The sequence below is a fragment of the Maylandia zebra genome, linkage group LG8 (genome assembly GCF_041146795.1).
Source record: "Maylandia zebra isolate NMK-2024a linkage group LG8, Mzebra_GT3a, whole genome shotgun sequence".
Lineage (NCBI taxonomy): Eukaryota > Metazoa > Chordata > Actinopteri > Cichliformes > Cichlidae > Maylandia > Maylandia zebra.
The window spans coordinates 22,023,512-22,038,132 of NC_135174.1; the positions used below are offsets into that span (position 1 = coordinate 22,023,512).

General features: G+C 43.0%; 1 protein-coding gene across 1 annotated transcript; it reads right to left on the minus strand.

Annotated features, from left to right (window-relative positions):
• Positions 1-903: 903 nt before the first annotated feature.
• Positions 904-13,924, minus strand: synpo2lb (synaptopodin 2-like b). The gene is made up of 5 exons (XM_004556596.5): positions 13,671-13,924; positions 10,022-10,173; positions 9,634-9,927; positions 8,912-9,300; positions 904-4,377 (listed from the first exon to the last, which is right to left on the minus strand). The coding sequence occupies exons 1-5, from the start codon at positions 13,770-13,772 to the stop codon at positions 1,730-1,732; spliced, it is 3,585 nt and encodes a 1,194-aa protein (XP_004556653.1). The 5' UTR covers positions 13,773-13,924; the 3' UTR covers positions 904-1,729.
• Between the last annotated feature and the right edge of the window lie 697 nt (positions 13,925-14,621).

Below are 14,621 nucleotides of genomic sequence, written 5' to 3' on the forward strand. Positions count from 1 at the left end.
TCTGTATGTGTGTGCCACTGAGCAAGAAAGGAATTAACAGGGAAGAGGATGGCAACCAAAAGAGAGAGAATTATAGAACTCATTTGGTAAAAGGACATTTAAGTCCTTATATAGGTGCGGTTGCAGCTTTTATGCGGTTTAAATCCAAATTTAAAAATTGCATGAAATTATCCACTTACCTGGTAAGTAGAAAAAAATGTGTGTTTCCCTTCCACGCAGCATCTAAACTTACCTTCAGACCTGAAGAGGACTAAAGTTTACAGCTAAAGTTAGCACTGTCTGTCAACTGATCCCAGTCAAGGGTTAAAGGTTAGATCCCTTTCTGGTGCCATGGCTGGGTTTCACAGCTCCAAGGCCATCATGTGACTGTCAGTAAAGCACTTTGAAATGTATGCTATCAAAACTACAAGGACACTATCAAATACAGCAATCAATCATTGGAGCAGAAATAGCAGGTGGGGAAAAGGAATGTGTGTTTTTGAATTGATTTGTCTTCATCTTAGTCAGTTGATTAATTAAATATTCTGCATACTTTCAGGATATTGAAGAATAAGGGAGTCAAGACGAATTACTGTTAAGATTTAATAGCAATGAACTGTAAAATCTAGGAAGAGACATAAACTGTTGTGGTGAAACATGTTTGCATGACAAATCTTACTGTGCCCCCCTGTGGTGGAAGTTTAAACTACTACGGAAACCACTTTCTCAAAGCCAATACTGCTGTTTTAATACCTGGCGTCAACGCTGCGTGAAACCTTAGAGAACAGCTGTGCTGCCGGAAGGATCAATAAATGCTCACAGAAGAGGAAAAAATTGGAAAAAGTGATGGGTGGAGGAGATAAGGGGCACCAGTGTGGGAGTGGGTGGTGACGCGAGGGACACAGGGAGAAACCGAATGACAGCTGAGGTGAGTCACGTCTATTTTTATTCAGCCGCATGTCTCTGTGGGAAAGAATCAAAGCTAAACAGACGTGTTATCGCTCTCTTGTTTCATATCAACTGATGAGAAATCAAATCTACTGTAAAAAGCATTTCCCTGGAAAACTACAGCAAACAAAGCACACACACACACATGCACACTGCTGCAGAGTGAAACTACAAAAACACAATCACTGAACACAAATTCTTAGAATATATTTATCAGAGCGAGAGTAACAGGAGCTACTTCCTGTCTGTAAAGCAGGATATCTAATAGGATAGCAACAGGTTTGTTTACAGAGTGTCAAAGCTGCACTTTTTACACACGTCAGACATCTTTTCATCGTGTCACTTCATTCTACGCTTCCTGTGTTTCCTTTTCATCCTTTCCCATCTGACATTTCTGTCACACCAGTTTTATCGTTACACATCCTCTATTCTTCAGTTTTTTATGTTTTAATTTACAGAACTTATTGCAGTTTACTCCAACTTCTTTCTTTCAGCCTTTCTAGCCCGTAGTTGATTTGCAATTCTTAAATCTTCCACACGTTCCAACTCTACTTTTATCGTTCAGAACATAGTTTCTTTTAATTAGTATATAACCAAATACTTGAGATGAATAAATGAAAGTGATTAAATGGTCAAATTTTCTACAAGCATGGCCAATCCAAGCAGATGTTGTGATTTTTATCACCAGCCCTTAACTGCAGCTTTAAAAAACAATATTACAACACTAAAAATGCATGTTTAAAAAAATATTGCTCTGTGTTCCTATAGAGCCCTTATTCATTTTGTCCAGTGCGGCTTCTTTTCAGTGCGTGGTGGAACTGGGACGCCAGACGCAAGGCTGCAGACCCAGGTTGGACGTGCTGAACCTAGGCCTGGGGACCCTGCTGGGTTGAGTGCTGCTGGAGGCCAGCTGAGGGGGGTGAGCAGGTTGTAGTGGACTTAGATTTGGAGTACTCTTAATCTGCCTGTTAGCCTGTGCAGCACTGGAGGACTGGGAAAATGTAGGAGAAGCATGAGCAGAGGAGAAGGTAGGTAGCCTAGGGAGTGGGGTGGTAGGTGCAGGAGGCGGTGGGGGAGACAGCAGGGAGGTGGCCCACTGAGGCTGGCTCGGAGGTGAATAGCACTGGAAGGGTTTGGCACCTTCACTGGGTGGAGGAGACATGATATCAGAGCGTCGGAGGGGTTCCCCAAGTGTCGTAGCTGATCGAGGTGCAATAACTTTGAGGGTGGGCCCTGTGGCTGTCGGTGGAGGTGTGGAGAAGCGTTTGACCTCACAGACTCGTGCTGTTTTCTGAGGACCACCTGTTAGTCCTCTATCCTGCTGATGGGTGGAGGTGTCTTGGAGAGCCCCACTTCCATAGCTGAACAAAGAAGAGTTGAGCTGGTAGGGCTGGTGGCTCATGATGTCCACAGGCTTGAGGCCTGCTTTCTGCCCCTTAGGTCCAGCTGCCCTAGACTTCGTGATCTCGGGTTTCTTCTGTGCCTTAGGAGGACAGGAGGGAGATAGGAGAGGGTTGTAGTTGATGGGAGGTGGAGCACGGATATTGGATGAGTACTTCCATGTGGCAGGGAGGGAAGGTGTGGGTGAGGGGTCCCTTGTCTGAGCAGGAGAGTAAGGGGCAGCAGCAACAGATGGAGATCGCTCTACAATGTACCGATCCATCCTGTTCTGTCTCCGAGCAAACAGCTGGCCTCCTTTCCCTGCCAGCTGTGGCACTTGAGGGGTCTGTGGTTTGGGGGCTACAGGGGGTGCTCTGGATCCACGCTGTGCCTGCATAAAGTTGCAGGCCTCTGCCCCCAGCCTCAGCCAGTCCTCTTCAGGGCCTGATTCATGCCCAGCCTCCCCACTAGGTGTAACTCCAGATTCACCAGTCGGGGTTCTCTCAAAGCGGTCATCCATGTTTTGGACCATCGACAGCAAGTCCGGGTTTGGAGAGACATCTCTGTTCTGGACTGAGTGGAACATTGGCTTCTTGTTGCTACGACGACGGGCATCTTGCAGGATACCAGTGCGAGACGCTGGGACTGAGATGCGTTGCTCACGTGTCACCGGGGAATCATTGACAGGAGCCTGGGCAGGTGATGTAGCATCTGTCAAGTTATTGTAGGTATGGAAAGATGGAGAAGGAGGAGGCTGGGGTGCAGTAGGAGGAGGAGGTGGTGGGGTGTATTGGCCATGGAAAGAGGTCTGATTAAAATTTTGGGGGTGAGGTGGGGAGATGGGAGGAGCTGAAAAGCAGTTGGAGGGGGGTTGATTAGCAGAAGCAGGGGGAGAGAGATATGACGGTGGAGCCAGAGGGGAAAAGGTTTGAGCTGGTGAGGCACATGGCAGAGAACCTGCAGAGGGAGAAAATGGGATGGAAGGGGAAGCATGCACTGTAGGCTGTGGAGAAAATGTGTGTGCAGGAGGCTGCGTGAAAGATGCAGAAGACAGGGAGGAGGGAGGTGAGAGGGCTGGCGGGGGAGCGGTAACAGAGGGTGAAGTGTTGCTGGTGCTATTTCTTGGCGGGATATACAAAGATGTGCTAGATACTGCTCTCCTTGCATCTGATGGAGGGTGAAAAGTTGGGATATTCATTGTGGAGACAGCGGCCACAGGTTTGGATACCATCGTTATGGGCGTGGGCTTGGGCTGGGGAGGCCGAAACATCACAGAGGTCACAGACGCACGAGAAGGGGTGGAGCCAGAGTTGAAAGGCCTCGCCGTGCGGTTCAGAACTGCAGGGTTAGGAGTGAAGCTGGAGTTATTGTGTGAGTCTATGATTGGGTTGGGACTATGATTAGGAGAAGGATCAGGGTTGCCATTTTGACTTTGGAGGGGTGTCTGTGAGGGCATGCTCAGCACAACACTAGCCCGACTGACAACTGCTGACCCCCCATTGGTCAGAACCACAGCTGGTGGAGACATGTGTGAAGGGGGGTGGTTGCTGTTTGGTTTCTTTGTGAGGCTGCTTGATTCTTGATAGGCTGAGCTCTCCAGTCGTGATCCTTCCAAACCTGGCCTTAGATTTGCAGAAGTCACACGTCCTGGGGTCTGATATGCAGAGATGTCCAGTTCTGCACCCTGATTGGTTGTTGGAGAAGTCGGTGTGGTTGATGGGCAGGCAGAGCTCCTTCTGTCCAGCAGGTCCAGATAACCAGTGTCCCACGTAGGGTCAAATGATCCCGAGAATCCCTCTTCCTCAAATTCTGAGCCACTTAGAATGGAACTTCCTCCTTCTTCCTCAGTCTCTCCTCCTGTCTCCCCTTCTGTGTCCCCTCCTCTATCTCCCTCAGCTTTGCCAAAGCAGGTGAGTGTGTACTTTTTGGCTCTCTGTCGGCGTTTCTTGAACATAAGCACCCCTTTCGAGTTGGGGTTGGGAGCATCAGTGAGCAGAGATGCAATGGAGCGGCATTTAGTACGAGCTTCCTTCACCTGTTTTTCCACCAAACTCTCCCCGCGCTGTAACTCTGCAAGACAAGAAGAGTACAGAAATAAATCAACTGAAAGAGAGCGGAAACAGAGGGGAGAAGCAGCAATGAGATTTTTGACGAATACAAAAAAAGACACAGGCGACAAGTACAGGAAACGTAACAATGTGATAGCGTGAGTAGTGGCTGATTAATACAGCATTATCACAGTGAGGAGCTGCGATGAACAGTGACAGACAGGAGTGCGTGTTGTGGATTTGGAACAAAGAATTCCTGCTGCTCTCCAGAGCTGAGTCACATAGTCCAGGAAGGTTAAATCACAGTGTCTCTCCTGCACAAATCCTTGACTGTGCCTGTATGCGTCATGGATTTTTGTGAGGGACATTTACCTGGTCACGTTTTCATGGCAAAAGCTTGGCCCTGTAATTACAGCATTTTAGGTAGAAGGCTAGTTTTAAGGTTGAAGTTAAAGTAATAGTAAATGATAGTTTTAGGTTAATGCAATCCAAAGCAAAATAGTTGAGGTGATGGAAGTGATGGAAACTGTGTGGAGAAACTGCATGTGCACATTTGTGTATCCCTGCTTAGTGCTATGCTATTTGTTCGTCTTAGTGTCTGGCTCACCTCACGTAAATATGCTACTGACATAACTGTAGACTGATGACTGATGACTGACCCTGGCACACACAACGTTGTGTATTATGTTAAAAGTAATAATGAAAATGCACTACTCCAGCACTTTAAAATATAGTCAGCAACCTATTGTTTAATTTTCTAACATTTAACAATAACTATAACATACTTACCATTTCTTAGCAATACTGCAACAGTAAACAACAGAACAAAAGCCTAAAAATTTTAGGTTTTAAAGAAGAGACGAAACAAAGAACAATCTAAAAGTAAGTAGTGGTTACACATGCAAAGGCTCTTCACTCTTCCTCCTATTTGTTACCCTTAAATGCAATAACTGAAGCGCATCATAAGCCAAAAGCCCACACCCCAAATACTAATAATATGTCATTACAACATGAAAAGAGGAAACACTGTTGTCCTATCCTCATGTTATGTGTCTGCTCTCCTGTTACGCCATATGTCATTTCAGATACTGTGAATTACACTTTAAATCTTGAAAAAAAGAGATGAAATGACACCACAAGGTGCTACTGCACAGTCTGTATCACATTTTATGGCATTCCATCCTAACAAAAGACAATCTGCTGGCACTGCGAGAAGAAAAGTCAGAGGGTCACCAAAGCTATTAGGGTTCAGCATCAGGGGACCATGAAGGAAAGAAATAATAATAATAAATAACCATTAGGTAGCTGTTTGTTTCAGTCTGGTCCACAGTGCTGGTATCCTTTGCCATTCATAAAGCCATGCCAACAGTATGCAGCATTAAAAATAACTATTAATAATTTGTAACTTTTGTACCGTTTATTATTTGCATCAAGTCCCACAATAAGGAATATACACTGTTCAGATAAAGCACAACTGCATGAGCTGGTTTAAATTGTCTTTACAGCGCAGAATGGCACAGAGTTAACATTTTCAGTCGTTTCAGCATAATCAGTCAAGTCTGCTTACATGACTCAGAAATTTGGTAATTCTTCTTGATCTGAAAATAAAAAAACAAACATTTCACTCCAAAGTGATATGTCTTCCAATGCTTCTATAATAGCTTATGTCTACTTCAAAGGGTGTCATTGATCTTACCTGCGTACACAGTCCGTGGGACTGTCTGTCCACCTACATCTGAACCTGCAGAAGATGTGAGGTCCCTCATCTCATGAGTGTGAATGCACGCTTGTCCTTGACCACCCTCAGACCCTCCCACACACACCCTAACAGTGTCCAAGTCTGCTGTGAGTGGGGAGCCGTTTAGTCTGTGTCTACCAGCCCTTCTCTCAGGGCACAGCCCATGTAAAGACCTTTGTCTCTCTCTAGCACCAAACCAACACATGATGTCAGCCCTCTATTCCTGTCGGTGTGACAGGCATCAAACACCTGTCTGGTCTCTGTCACAGACGCGCACACACAAACACACACACAAGGACGGGAAGACCCCATCACCAGAGGATATTTAGACACCAGTGTCAATGTGTGTGTGTACGTGTATATGAGTTCATAAAGCCAAATATAGGTTACAAAGAAAAGCGTGGTCATAACTCTTTGCTGATGTGCTGACACCTCACACCTGACTAACACTGCACACACAGACGCATAACTCTTTAGAGCTAATAATCCCATACCTAAAACCAATGGCTGTGTGTGTGTGTGTGTGTGTGTGTGTGTGTGTGTGTGTGTGTGTGTGTGTGTGTGTGTGTGTGTGTGTGTGTGTGTGTGTGTGTAACATGAGAAAGGGCAGATCTCTGGACGCCACAGTCATGATTTGTCCTATAGCAAAGGCCTCACCATACACCAAAGTCATTCAGGTCTAGGTCCTCTTGAACTGGATGACAGATCTTTCATTTCTGCAATGTTTGCTCATATTAAATCTGAACTCAGTCACTACATAGCTATTAGGTTTAATCAGCTATCATCCTTATTGCCTTGTTGAAATGATCGGTTAGCTAGACCGACTAAAGAACGCTGTAAGGAACAGTTAAGCACGTTCTCATCTTAACATCCCAGCAGAGCAATAGTTGCATTCTCCTATGAATCAATCTAGAGTCCCCAATAAATGTAATCTATACCGATGTGTATTTGGGATGTACTATATATCTGCAGCTGAGTACTGCAGTTTCAGTGCCACTGCCCTCCTAATGCTTCATATGCTGCTTCAGAAAGTTGCTGGAAGGAGACACAAGCCATGAGAACATGGAATTGATTAACTTAAAGTGAGACGTCAAATCCAGCGTATTGTGGAAATATTGGTAAGCAAAGGATAAACATTCAAAATGACTAACAAGCTGCTCAGTAGATTGAGGACACTCTCAAGTAACTTGGAGAGTTTGGATTTTCTAACACAGAGCGCGCTGTGTGACGGCTCTATACAAAAAGAAACTACAAGCAGGATCAAGGATGAAGCAAAGAGCTTCCATGATCAGACTGTTGCTACGAGAGTACCACAAGACCTGAGGTGAGTGCTGCATAGAAATACAGAGCAAAACTCAGGTTAAAGATTGCCTGGCAGAAGCTCACTATCCCAAAAACTGTGCCAGTTAGCTGACAGTAACATCACATTGGCACAGGGGGAAATTTTTATCTTCATCGGATATCCATGACATCATCATGTTGCCTAGGAACTACCAAGCAATGGGATAAAATGTGCCTGTAGCTTTTGTGCACCCACAGCATCCTCGCCTTAATTCCACAACTCATTTATGCTCACAGAAGCTGATGCCTAGCAATAGGATAAAATGACACTTTTTTCTTTTTTCTTTTCTTGTAATTTAACTAATGATTCACAAAGTGTGGACTCCAATTAAACCCCAGAAAGCCATTTAAATTTTTTAAAGTACATAAAATACCTAAATTTTCATTGTAATTTAGCTTGAATTTGCCTTTCATATTTTCATTAAAAGGCAATTGGATCTAAAAACAAGATGTCATTTTTATTTTTTATTTTTTTACCCACTTTGTTTTTTTTTTTTTAGCTTGGTGGTCATAGAAAACTAAAATGGAGTAGTGTCATTCAGGTAGAAAGCAGTGCTATTAATGGAGCATGAATGAGTCAAAACTCTAAAAAGAAAATATTTCATTGTGGGCTGTGAGAAGATCAGGGTGGAAAGGTTTGGGTGGAACACAGAATTTCAGAATTTAAAATATGTTTTTAAAAGTGCAATTCACGACTGAACCACCAATTATTATCTGATGAACAGAATCACAGAGAATTTACTGGATTTACTGATACAAGTAAAAACACATCTGTGTGACTTTCATATACACACATAATCACACATCTAGTCTGTCAATCAGAGGTTTGAATAGTTATAAATACACCCATCGGGGCAAATGCTCAGCATACAGTGGGGATATGCTGCTGTTTCAGGGGACAGAAGAGGGGACGAGGGGAGGTGGAATACCTCATGAGTATCTGGTTTATCTCACCCCATCACCACCAGCCTGTCAATATACACTTCAGTTCCAAGAAATGTCCACCAGAGGGTGATTTAAGACTACAAGCTAACTGCAGTTGGAGCCTTTTTAGACACACCAGAAAGAATCTTAGGAGTTGTATTTAAAATGCAAAAACACAGTGGTAGCGACTGAAATAGCTGCTTTACCAGGACACCGGTGACACTGGTGGATTGTCGTGAAACTTAAAAGAAGTTTAGCAACAGCTACACGATATTACAACGGAGACCAAAAGCTGCTGGTTAGAATTTTAATGAGAAGAAGTGCCATTCACATACACAGCATGCCTTCAGGTATTAGCACTCTGATGTCAATTATGGATAATTTTCAGCATCAATGTGATTCTTTGTTTACGTCATAACAACAAATGCCCAAAATCCCACTTTTTGTACACATAATCAAACCTTAAGTTAACTTCTTTTTTTCAATTCTTTAACTGGAACTGATTAAAAAAGTACTTGAAATGATATAGATTTAAATAAAAATATATACTCACTGGCTTGCCGTGCTTTGTCCATGTAGGTGGTGGAGAGTTCATCATTTACAGGCATCTGCTGTGGTCCCACCATAGGCACCAGATGTTTCCCAGACACTAACATTAGAGCCTCTTTCGCCCTTTCTGGAGACACTAGGGGTGGGCAGGCAAGCCCATTGCAGCCCCCTGCCTCCTGGAAGCCACTGTCTCCTTCTTCTTCTGCTTCCACCAACCCCTGATCGGGAGTCGGGGTGATCGTGTGAGGAGTCAGCGAGTGGGGTGTGTGTGTAGGAGTGGTCCACTCTGTCTGGCGAGGCTGATAGATGAGCTCTCTGCGAGGAACACCAGCAGCACACTGGCCATCCCACATCGCCTGCGAGGTAACGCCTGTATCTGTAGCACTCTCATAGCTTGTAAAAAAAAACCAGGATGGAACAAAGCTAATCAAATTTATTATCGAGATTAGAAAGTGAAAGACTTTCATAGTGGGTTAGCTAACTGTATACATCTTAGACTTTAATCCATATAATCCAATAATATATAATGTGTCGCCCTAAAAATGTTATTAAAATACGACAGGATGCCGAGTTTTCAAGGGTTTTTAGCAATTTGCTGCTGGAGCTCCACTTCTAAACACTAATAAAAAGTTTAAAATATTACTTTTTAGTCAAACTTCTTTTAAATATGTTAAATTTCTGGGAAGAATGATTAAAGGGGTGGAACGTCTGCTCTCCATCTCTTACCCACTCATCTCTGAGGTCTCCTCCTCTTCTTGCCTGTCGTAGCGTGAAGGTGAGCGTGCGTGAGGAGGTGTGCGACGATGTCGGCGGTGTGTGCGCGAGTTTGTGTCTGCGTCACTGTCTGTTTCTCCATAATAAGCCTCACTGTCTGGAGGGGAGGTAATACCCTGGGGTATCTCGACAGAGGAGAGGATGGAGAAGCTGTTGGAGTCTGCAGGAGGTGACAGGACCCTCATGGAGGAGTGGGGGGATGCAGAGCAACCAGAGTAAGATGAGCACTGCAAGCCAGAAGGGGCCCTAAAACCACAGGGATGTCAAGATGTGAAAATACAGTTGGTACGATATGACAGCAAGACTGTTGTTTACTGTATGTGAGTGTCCCTGCTCTGACCTTTTGACTCTGAGCATTAGTGTGTTGCTCTGTTTATCTATGAGGCTCATGGCCTCAGCATGACTGAGCTCTGCACAGGCTTGATCACCAATGGCCACCAGCTCATCATGTTCCTTCAGTCCAGCTCGGCATGCTTTGCTACGCCTGCGTACCTGTAGAGAAGAAAAAAGGTGAGTGAATCATTTATATTTGTGCCCATGTAAAGGCAGAGCGGGCACGTTGTTTGATCATTTCAGGCTCTGCTTTGCATCATCTTTTACACTTTATTAGTTATTTGACCTTTTAGGTGTAAAACTGTTCTAAAATGATCTATATCATCAACCTGTTGTTACCTATTACATTATATTTGACACAGAGCAGGTCACTGAACTCTGATTCCTTCCACTGGCTAAGCCTTGAATATGCTGCCACTAGCATGGATATTAACAATACTCAACCGAGTATCCCAGAGTAAGATGTAAGTAAGACATCCCACAATGTTGCCCACAAAAAACAGTTTTCTAAAATAATATTTTTATGCTTTCTTTTCCATTACTTGAGGGAGATCTATAGTGGGCAGTATATCGTCTTAATGTTATTGTTGCACACATTCCTGCCTTTATATTGTCTTCTCTCATGCTTTTAAAATAGAGTTTAATCTGAAGCTGTGTTTCATAGAATTTAGAGCTATAATCCAGATTTCTTTCATAAAAACTTAGAGCTTGAAGTTTGGTTAGAAGTGTAATCTACCTCCTCCATCTCAACATTTTCTGCACTGGAGGACACTGAATTTGGCTGAAAAGAGGCACGTTATTTTTTTTCCTTTTGGGTTTTACATGGCTGTCGTCTAAGTTTAAGTGTAACTATTTCGTTTTTTTGAGGGGACTACTATGCATAATGTATTTTATACAAGAACTTTAAAGTGAAACGATCTTGTACGTCTTCTTCTGTTTAATTGTGTTTTTTAAATAGGATTTTTTATCAGTACATACTGAACAGCATTTACACGGATAGTGATATCTCTGATAGGCTAATATCAGCCATTAATACCAAACTATATGTCAGTCTGGTTCTAACAAAACATGGTGACGTGTATGAGGTCCCTGCACAGTCGTGCCTTAGTATGATACTATATTGTTTTTTCCTAATAAAAATCTTTGATTGCTCCTGCACAGGCACAGAAACGCTGTCAAGTATTTGTTAGCTTATTTTTTTATGTCTGACTATATAAAAGTGACCAAAAACATTCTGCAACATGCAGCTCTCCTTTAGCGGCAGTCATTATCGTCCCTGCATCGGAATTAACTTGTGAAGTCATGCAGCTGTTGCTGAAGGTCACTAAGAGATGAGGTCATAGGATCCTTCAGGAAATATGTCTGCTGGGGGGTAGACGCTACTGCGGGAGGGATAGATTGTATAGATGGAAAGGCGACTATTCTTGCCTGATAGATTATAATTACCTCTAAGAGAAAAGGATAAAGCTATCCAATCTGTAGCCTCACATAAACACACTGATACACATACTTTATCGCTGCTGAAGGTAAAAATGTTAATTGTGTTCAAGTGCCTCCTTTGCCTTTATCAGTATCTCCTGACCCAATAATCCAACTCTGTCGTCATACAAGCAAAGCAAGGACAAGCTATTTATCTCCAGCCAATGTACACACACATGTACACACACAGCTCAAGTGAGCATCATGAAAGAGGGGGTTTGAACAGCTGCTTCACCAGTCTGGACCATGGGGCATGCCTGTCATTCACCATATGTCACCCACATACCCGAAATAAAACCTTGCAGAAAAATCTCCCACATTCTTACACAAATGGGGGAAAGACAGATGCTACTATTATGGATAAAACACACACACAAATACAGACATGCAAAAGTAGAATTAATTAAAAAGGAAAGAAAATGTGTGTGTTTGTGTGTGTGCCTGTATTTTTTATGTGACCAAGAGGTCGTCCTTTTTCCATGCTCAGCTTCCAGCTCCTCTTAGATGAGCTATTCTGATCCTCTGGTCCTCTCCATTCCCAACCTGGCTTATCTGAGGTATGCCCAACCACACATAAACACACACCAACAGACTAAAGCACACACTCATCACTGATCAACCTCCCATCAAACTCCCTTTTCCACTTGAAAGTCTTCAATGAAAAGAAGCACGTTTCTGAATCAGACATTTTGGCTGCTCGTGGGTGAATGATGGACTTTCAGTGTGAGCGAGTCCACATTCCTGCTTTCCAGAATAGCTTTTCCCATTAGAGAGCACATTCTGGACTGTCATCAAAAATAAACAGAGATGCAAAAAGCCTTTAGAGAAACCCAGCCAGAAAAAAAATCTCTTAGGCTTAAAGATGGATTAATGTGTCACACAAATATGTGACAGTGAGAAATATGAAGCAAGTTCATTACCTGTTGTAGGTGTGTTCACAATAGCCGGACGTGTACTCATATACATGGATGACATACGAACCTGTTTCAAAGAAATCCAGGGATGGAACTCGAGTCAAACCCCAAACATGTGTTCACGCTGCTCACTGACCCACTAATTCACTCAAAACAGGTGAGGCACAAAGTGAACTGGGCCACAGCCAAACGAGTGTCAGGAACAGTGGCCAGAATTCCCTTCCCCTCTGTCAAGTATTGTAATGCAATTATTACATTTTTTAACTAGTTTTGTTTCTTTGTGTTGTTTTAACTCAAGCAAAGCAGTTTGTAAAATGACTAGAAGCAAAAGGAAAATGCATTCATATATTTCAATAAAGTTTTTTTTTTTTACAATCATTCATACAGACAGGTAATCCTCCTTCCCCAAAAGCCAGTTTGGAGCCAGGAAAAATCCTGAACTGTCAAAACTGTGTAAACTTGAAGGGACATTACTTTTGCTCAGAAGTTTATATACGATTACACTCTGATTTAAATCATTTTTAAATGAATTTGCCCATCAAGGAAGTCACTCTTGCCTTTCTAGTCAAGAACAAGTAAATGTAAAATAGCAAGTATATTAGTTTAGTTTAGGATAGGTGAATTTACTCACTTCAGTTTATCTCTTTATTTATTTAAATATTTTGTTAGATGCCACTTACTGTACTATAAATAACATTACTGCAGTTTTTTTTATTATTATGTCACAGTAATGCTATTTGTTAGAGGCAAAGTTTCATATTTTCAAAAAAATACAAACATTGACTCACAATCACAATCAATTCATGTAAGTTATATTGGAAAAACTTCACTAAATTGATGAAGGCTGAAATGTAAGATGATAGTTTTGTAAGTACATGGAATAGTTTTAGTTTGTTTTGTTTAGATTCTGTGTTAATTCCAGTTAACTGAAATGTATTTTTGCTCCTAGTTTTAGTTCAGTTTTATTTAATTAGAATAACATAAGGACAGCACAGTGAAACAGTTTCAAGCCAGGTGTAATTTAGCTATTCAAAATCCTAAAAACACCTACAAGAACCAGAAAGTAAAATCTCTAGTGACTCTAGTGCAGCTGATTCATTTATTCGTATTTCAGGTCAGATTACAAACCACAAGACTCGCTGAGGGCTGAGCCTACAGTTAACAGCTGCAATCTCCATCAAATCGTCTACTCACATTACTACCTTGGCAGCAAACTTGACTGCAACATACTGCATGCATACACATATATCAGATCTACTGTACCTTGGCCACCTGTAGAGGTTTTTGCTGCTCAGCTCCTCCCTGGAGTCTGAAACCCCACGGGGCTCCTCCTGAGAGAGACACCACAATCTCCTCAGCTACCATTCCTGCTCTCAGCTCACAGCCTGCTGTGTGCCTGTGTGGTGGTGTATATGCTGCTCTCCCCTTCTTCAGTTCCTCACACTCTGTGAGTATCAATAGGTATCTCACTGCTTTCCGTCACTCCACCCATGAGGAGACAGAGGGTGGCTGGCTTTCATCTGCTCACGCTGGAATGCTGTGTCAGAGGGTGGGAGCTCAGCAGGGTGAGAAGGGGCAAAAGTGTGTAGCGTGCTTGTGTGTATGTGTGTGTGCATTCGTCCTCACTTGGATTCAACACTTGCCATGTCACTCTCCAGCACCCTGTCCTGCAAGGGGCACTTACTGATATATCCTCCAGAAATAACCATCAGCACCACTCCCTCTTCAACCCCCCCAGCTCAGCAAGCCTGACCAGCACCCGCGGTACATGGATCAGTCTTCTTAATGGATGACTATCCAAGCTGACAGTTTCAGAGTGGGTGCTAAAGGTACTTCTGGCTCTGAGGAAGTAGAGGTTTGGTGCTGTAGCTGACTTTGTGAAAACTGTTACAGTTATTTCAATAAATGAGGAGCTTGGCTGATGTATTAAAGCTTCATCACATCAGACGTCGCTAGAGGAAGGCAAACGATTAAAGAATTTGTACTTGACTACCTGATCCAAATTGCAAACCCATTTGAGATGATTCAAAAGAGAAATTGTCCTGCATTTTGCAAGCTCAAAATGCGGACAAATTTGGCAGTTCTACAGTGTATTGGCTTCTTCTGGCTTACATTTAGAGGCGCTGGAAGTCGGCCGCATGTGCTCACACATATTCAGATGGCTACCTCATATCACATTGTGATTATTTGATGAATAGCCAACACTCCTAACCG

Bases quoted from the DNA above. Each gene is read 5' to 3' on its own strand.
- synpo2lb (XM_004556596.5), bottom strand. From the start codon at position 13,772: ATGGTAGCTGAGGAGATTGTGGTGTCTCTCTCAGGAGGAGCCCCGTGG. The intron at 10,174-13,670 runs GTACAGTAGATC...TCTTCTCTACAG, and splicing joins AACCTCTACAGGTGGCCAAG to GTACGCAGGCGTAGCAAAGC. The intron at 4,378-8,911 runs GTGAGTATATAT...CTTGTCTTGCAG, and splicing joins GGACAAAGCACGGCAAGCCA to AGTTACAGCGCGGGGAGAGT.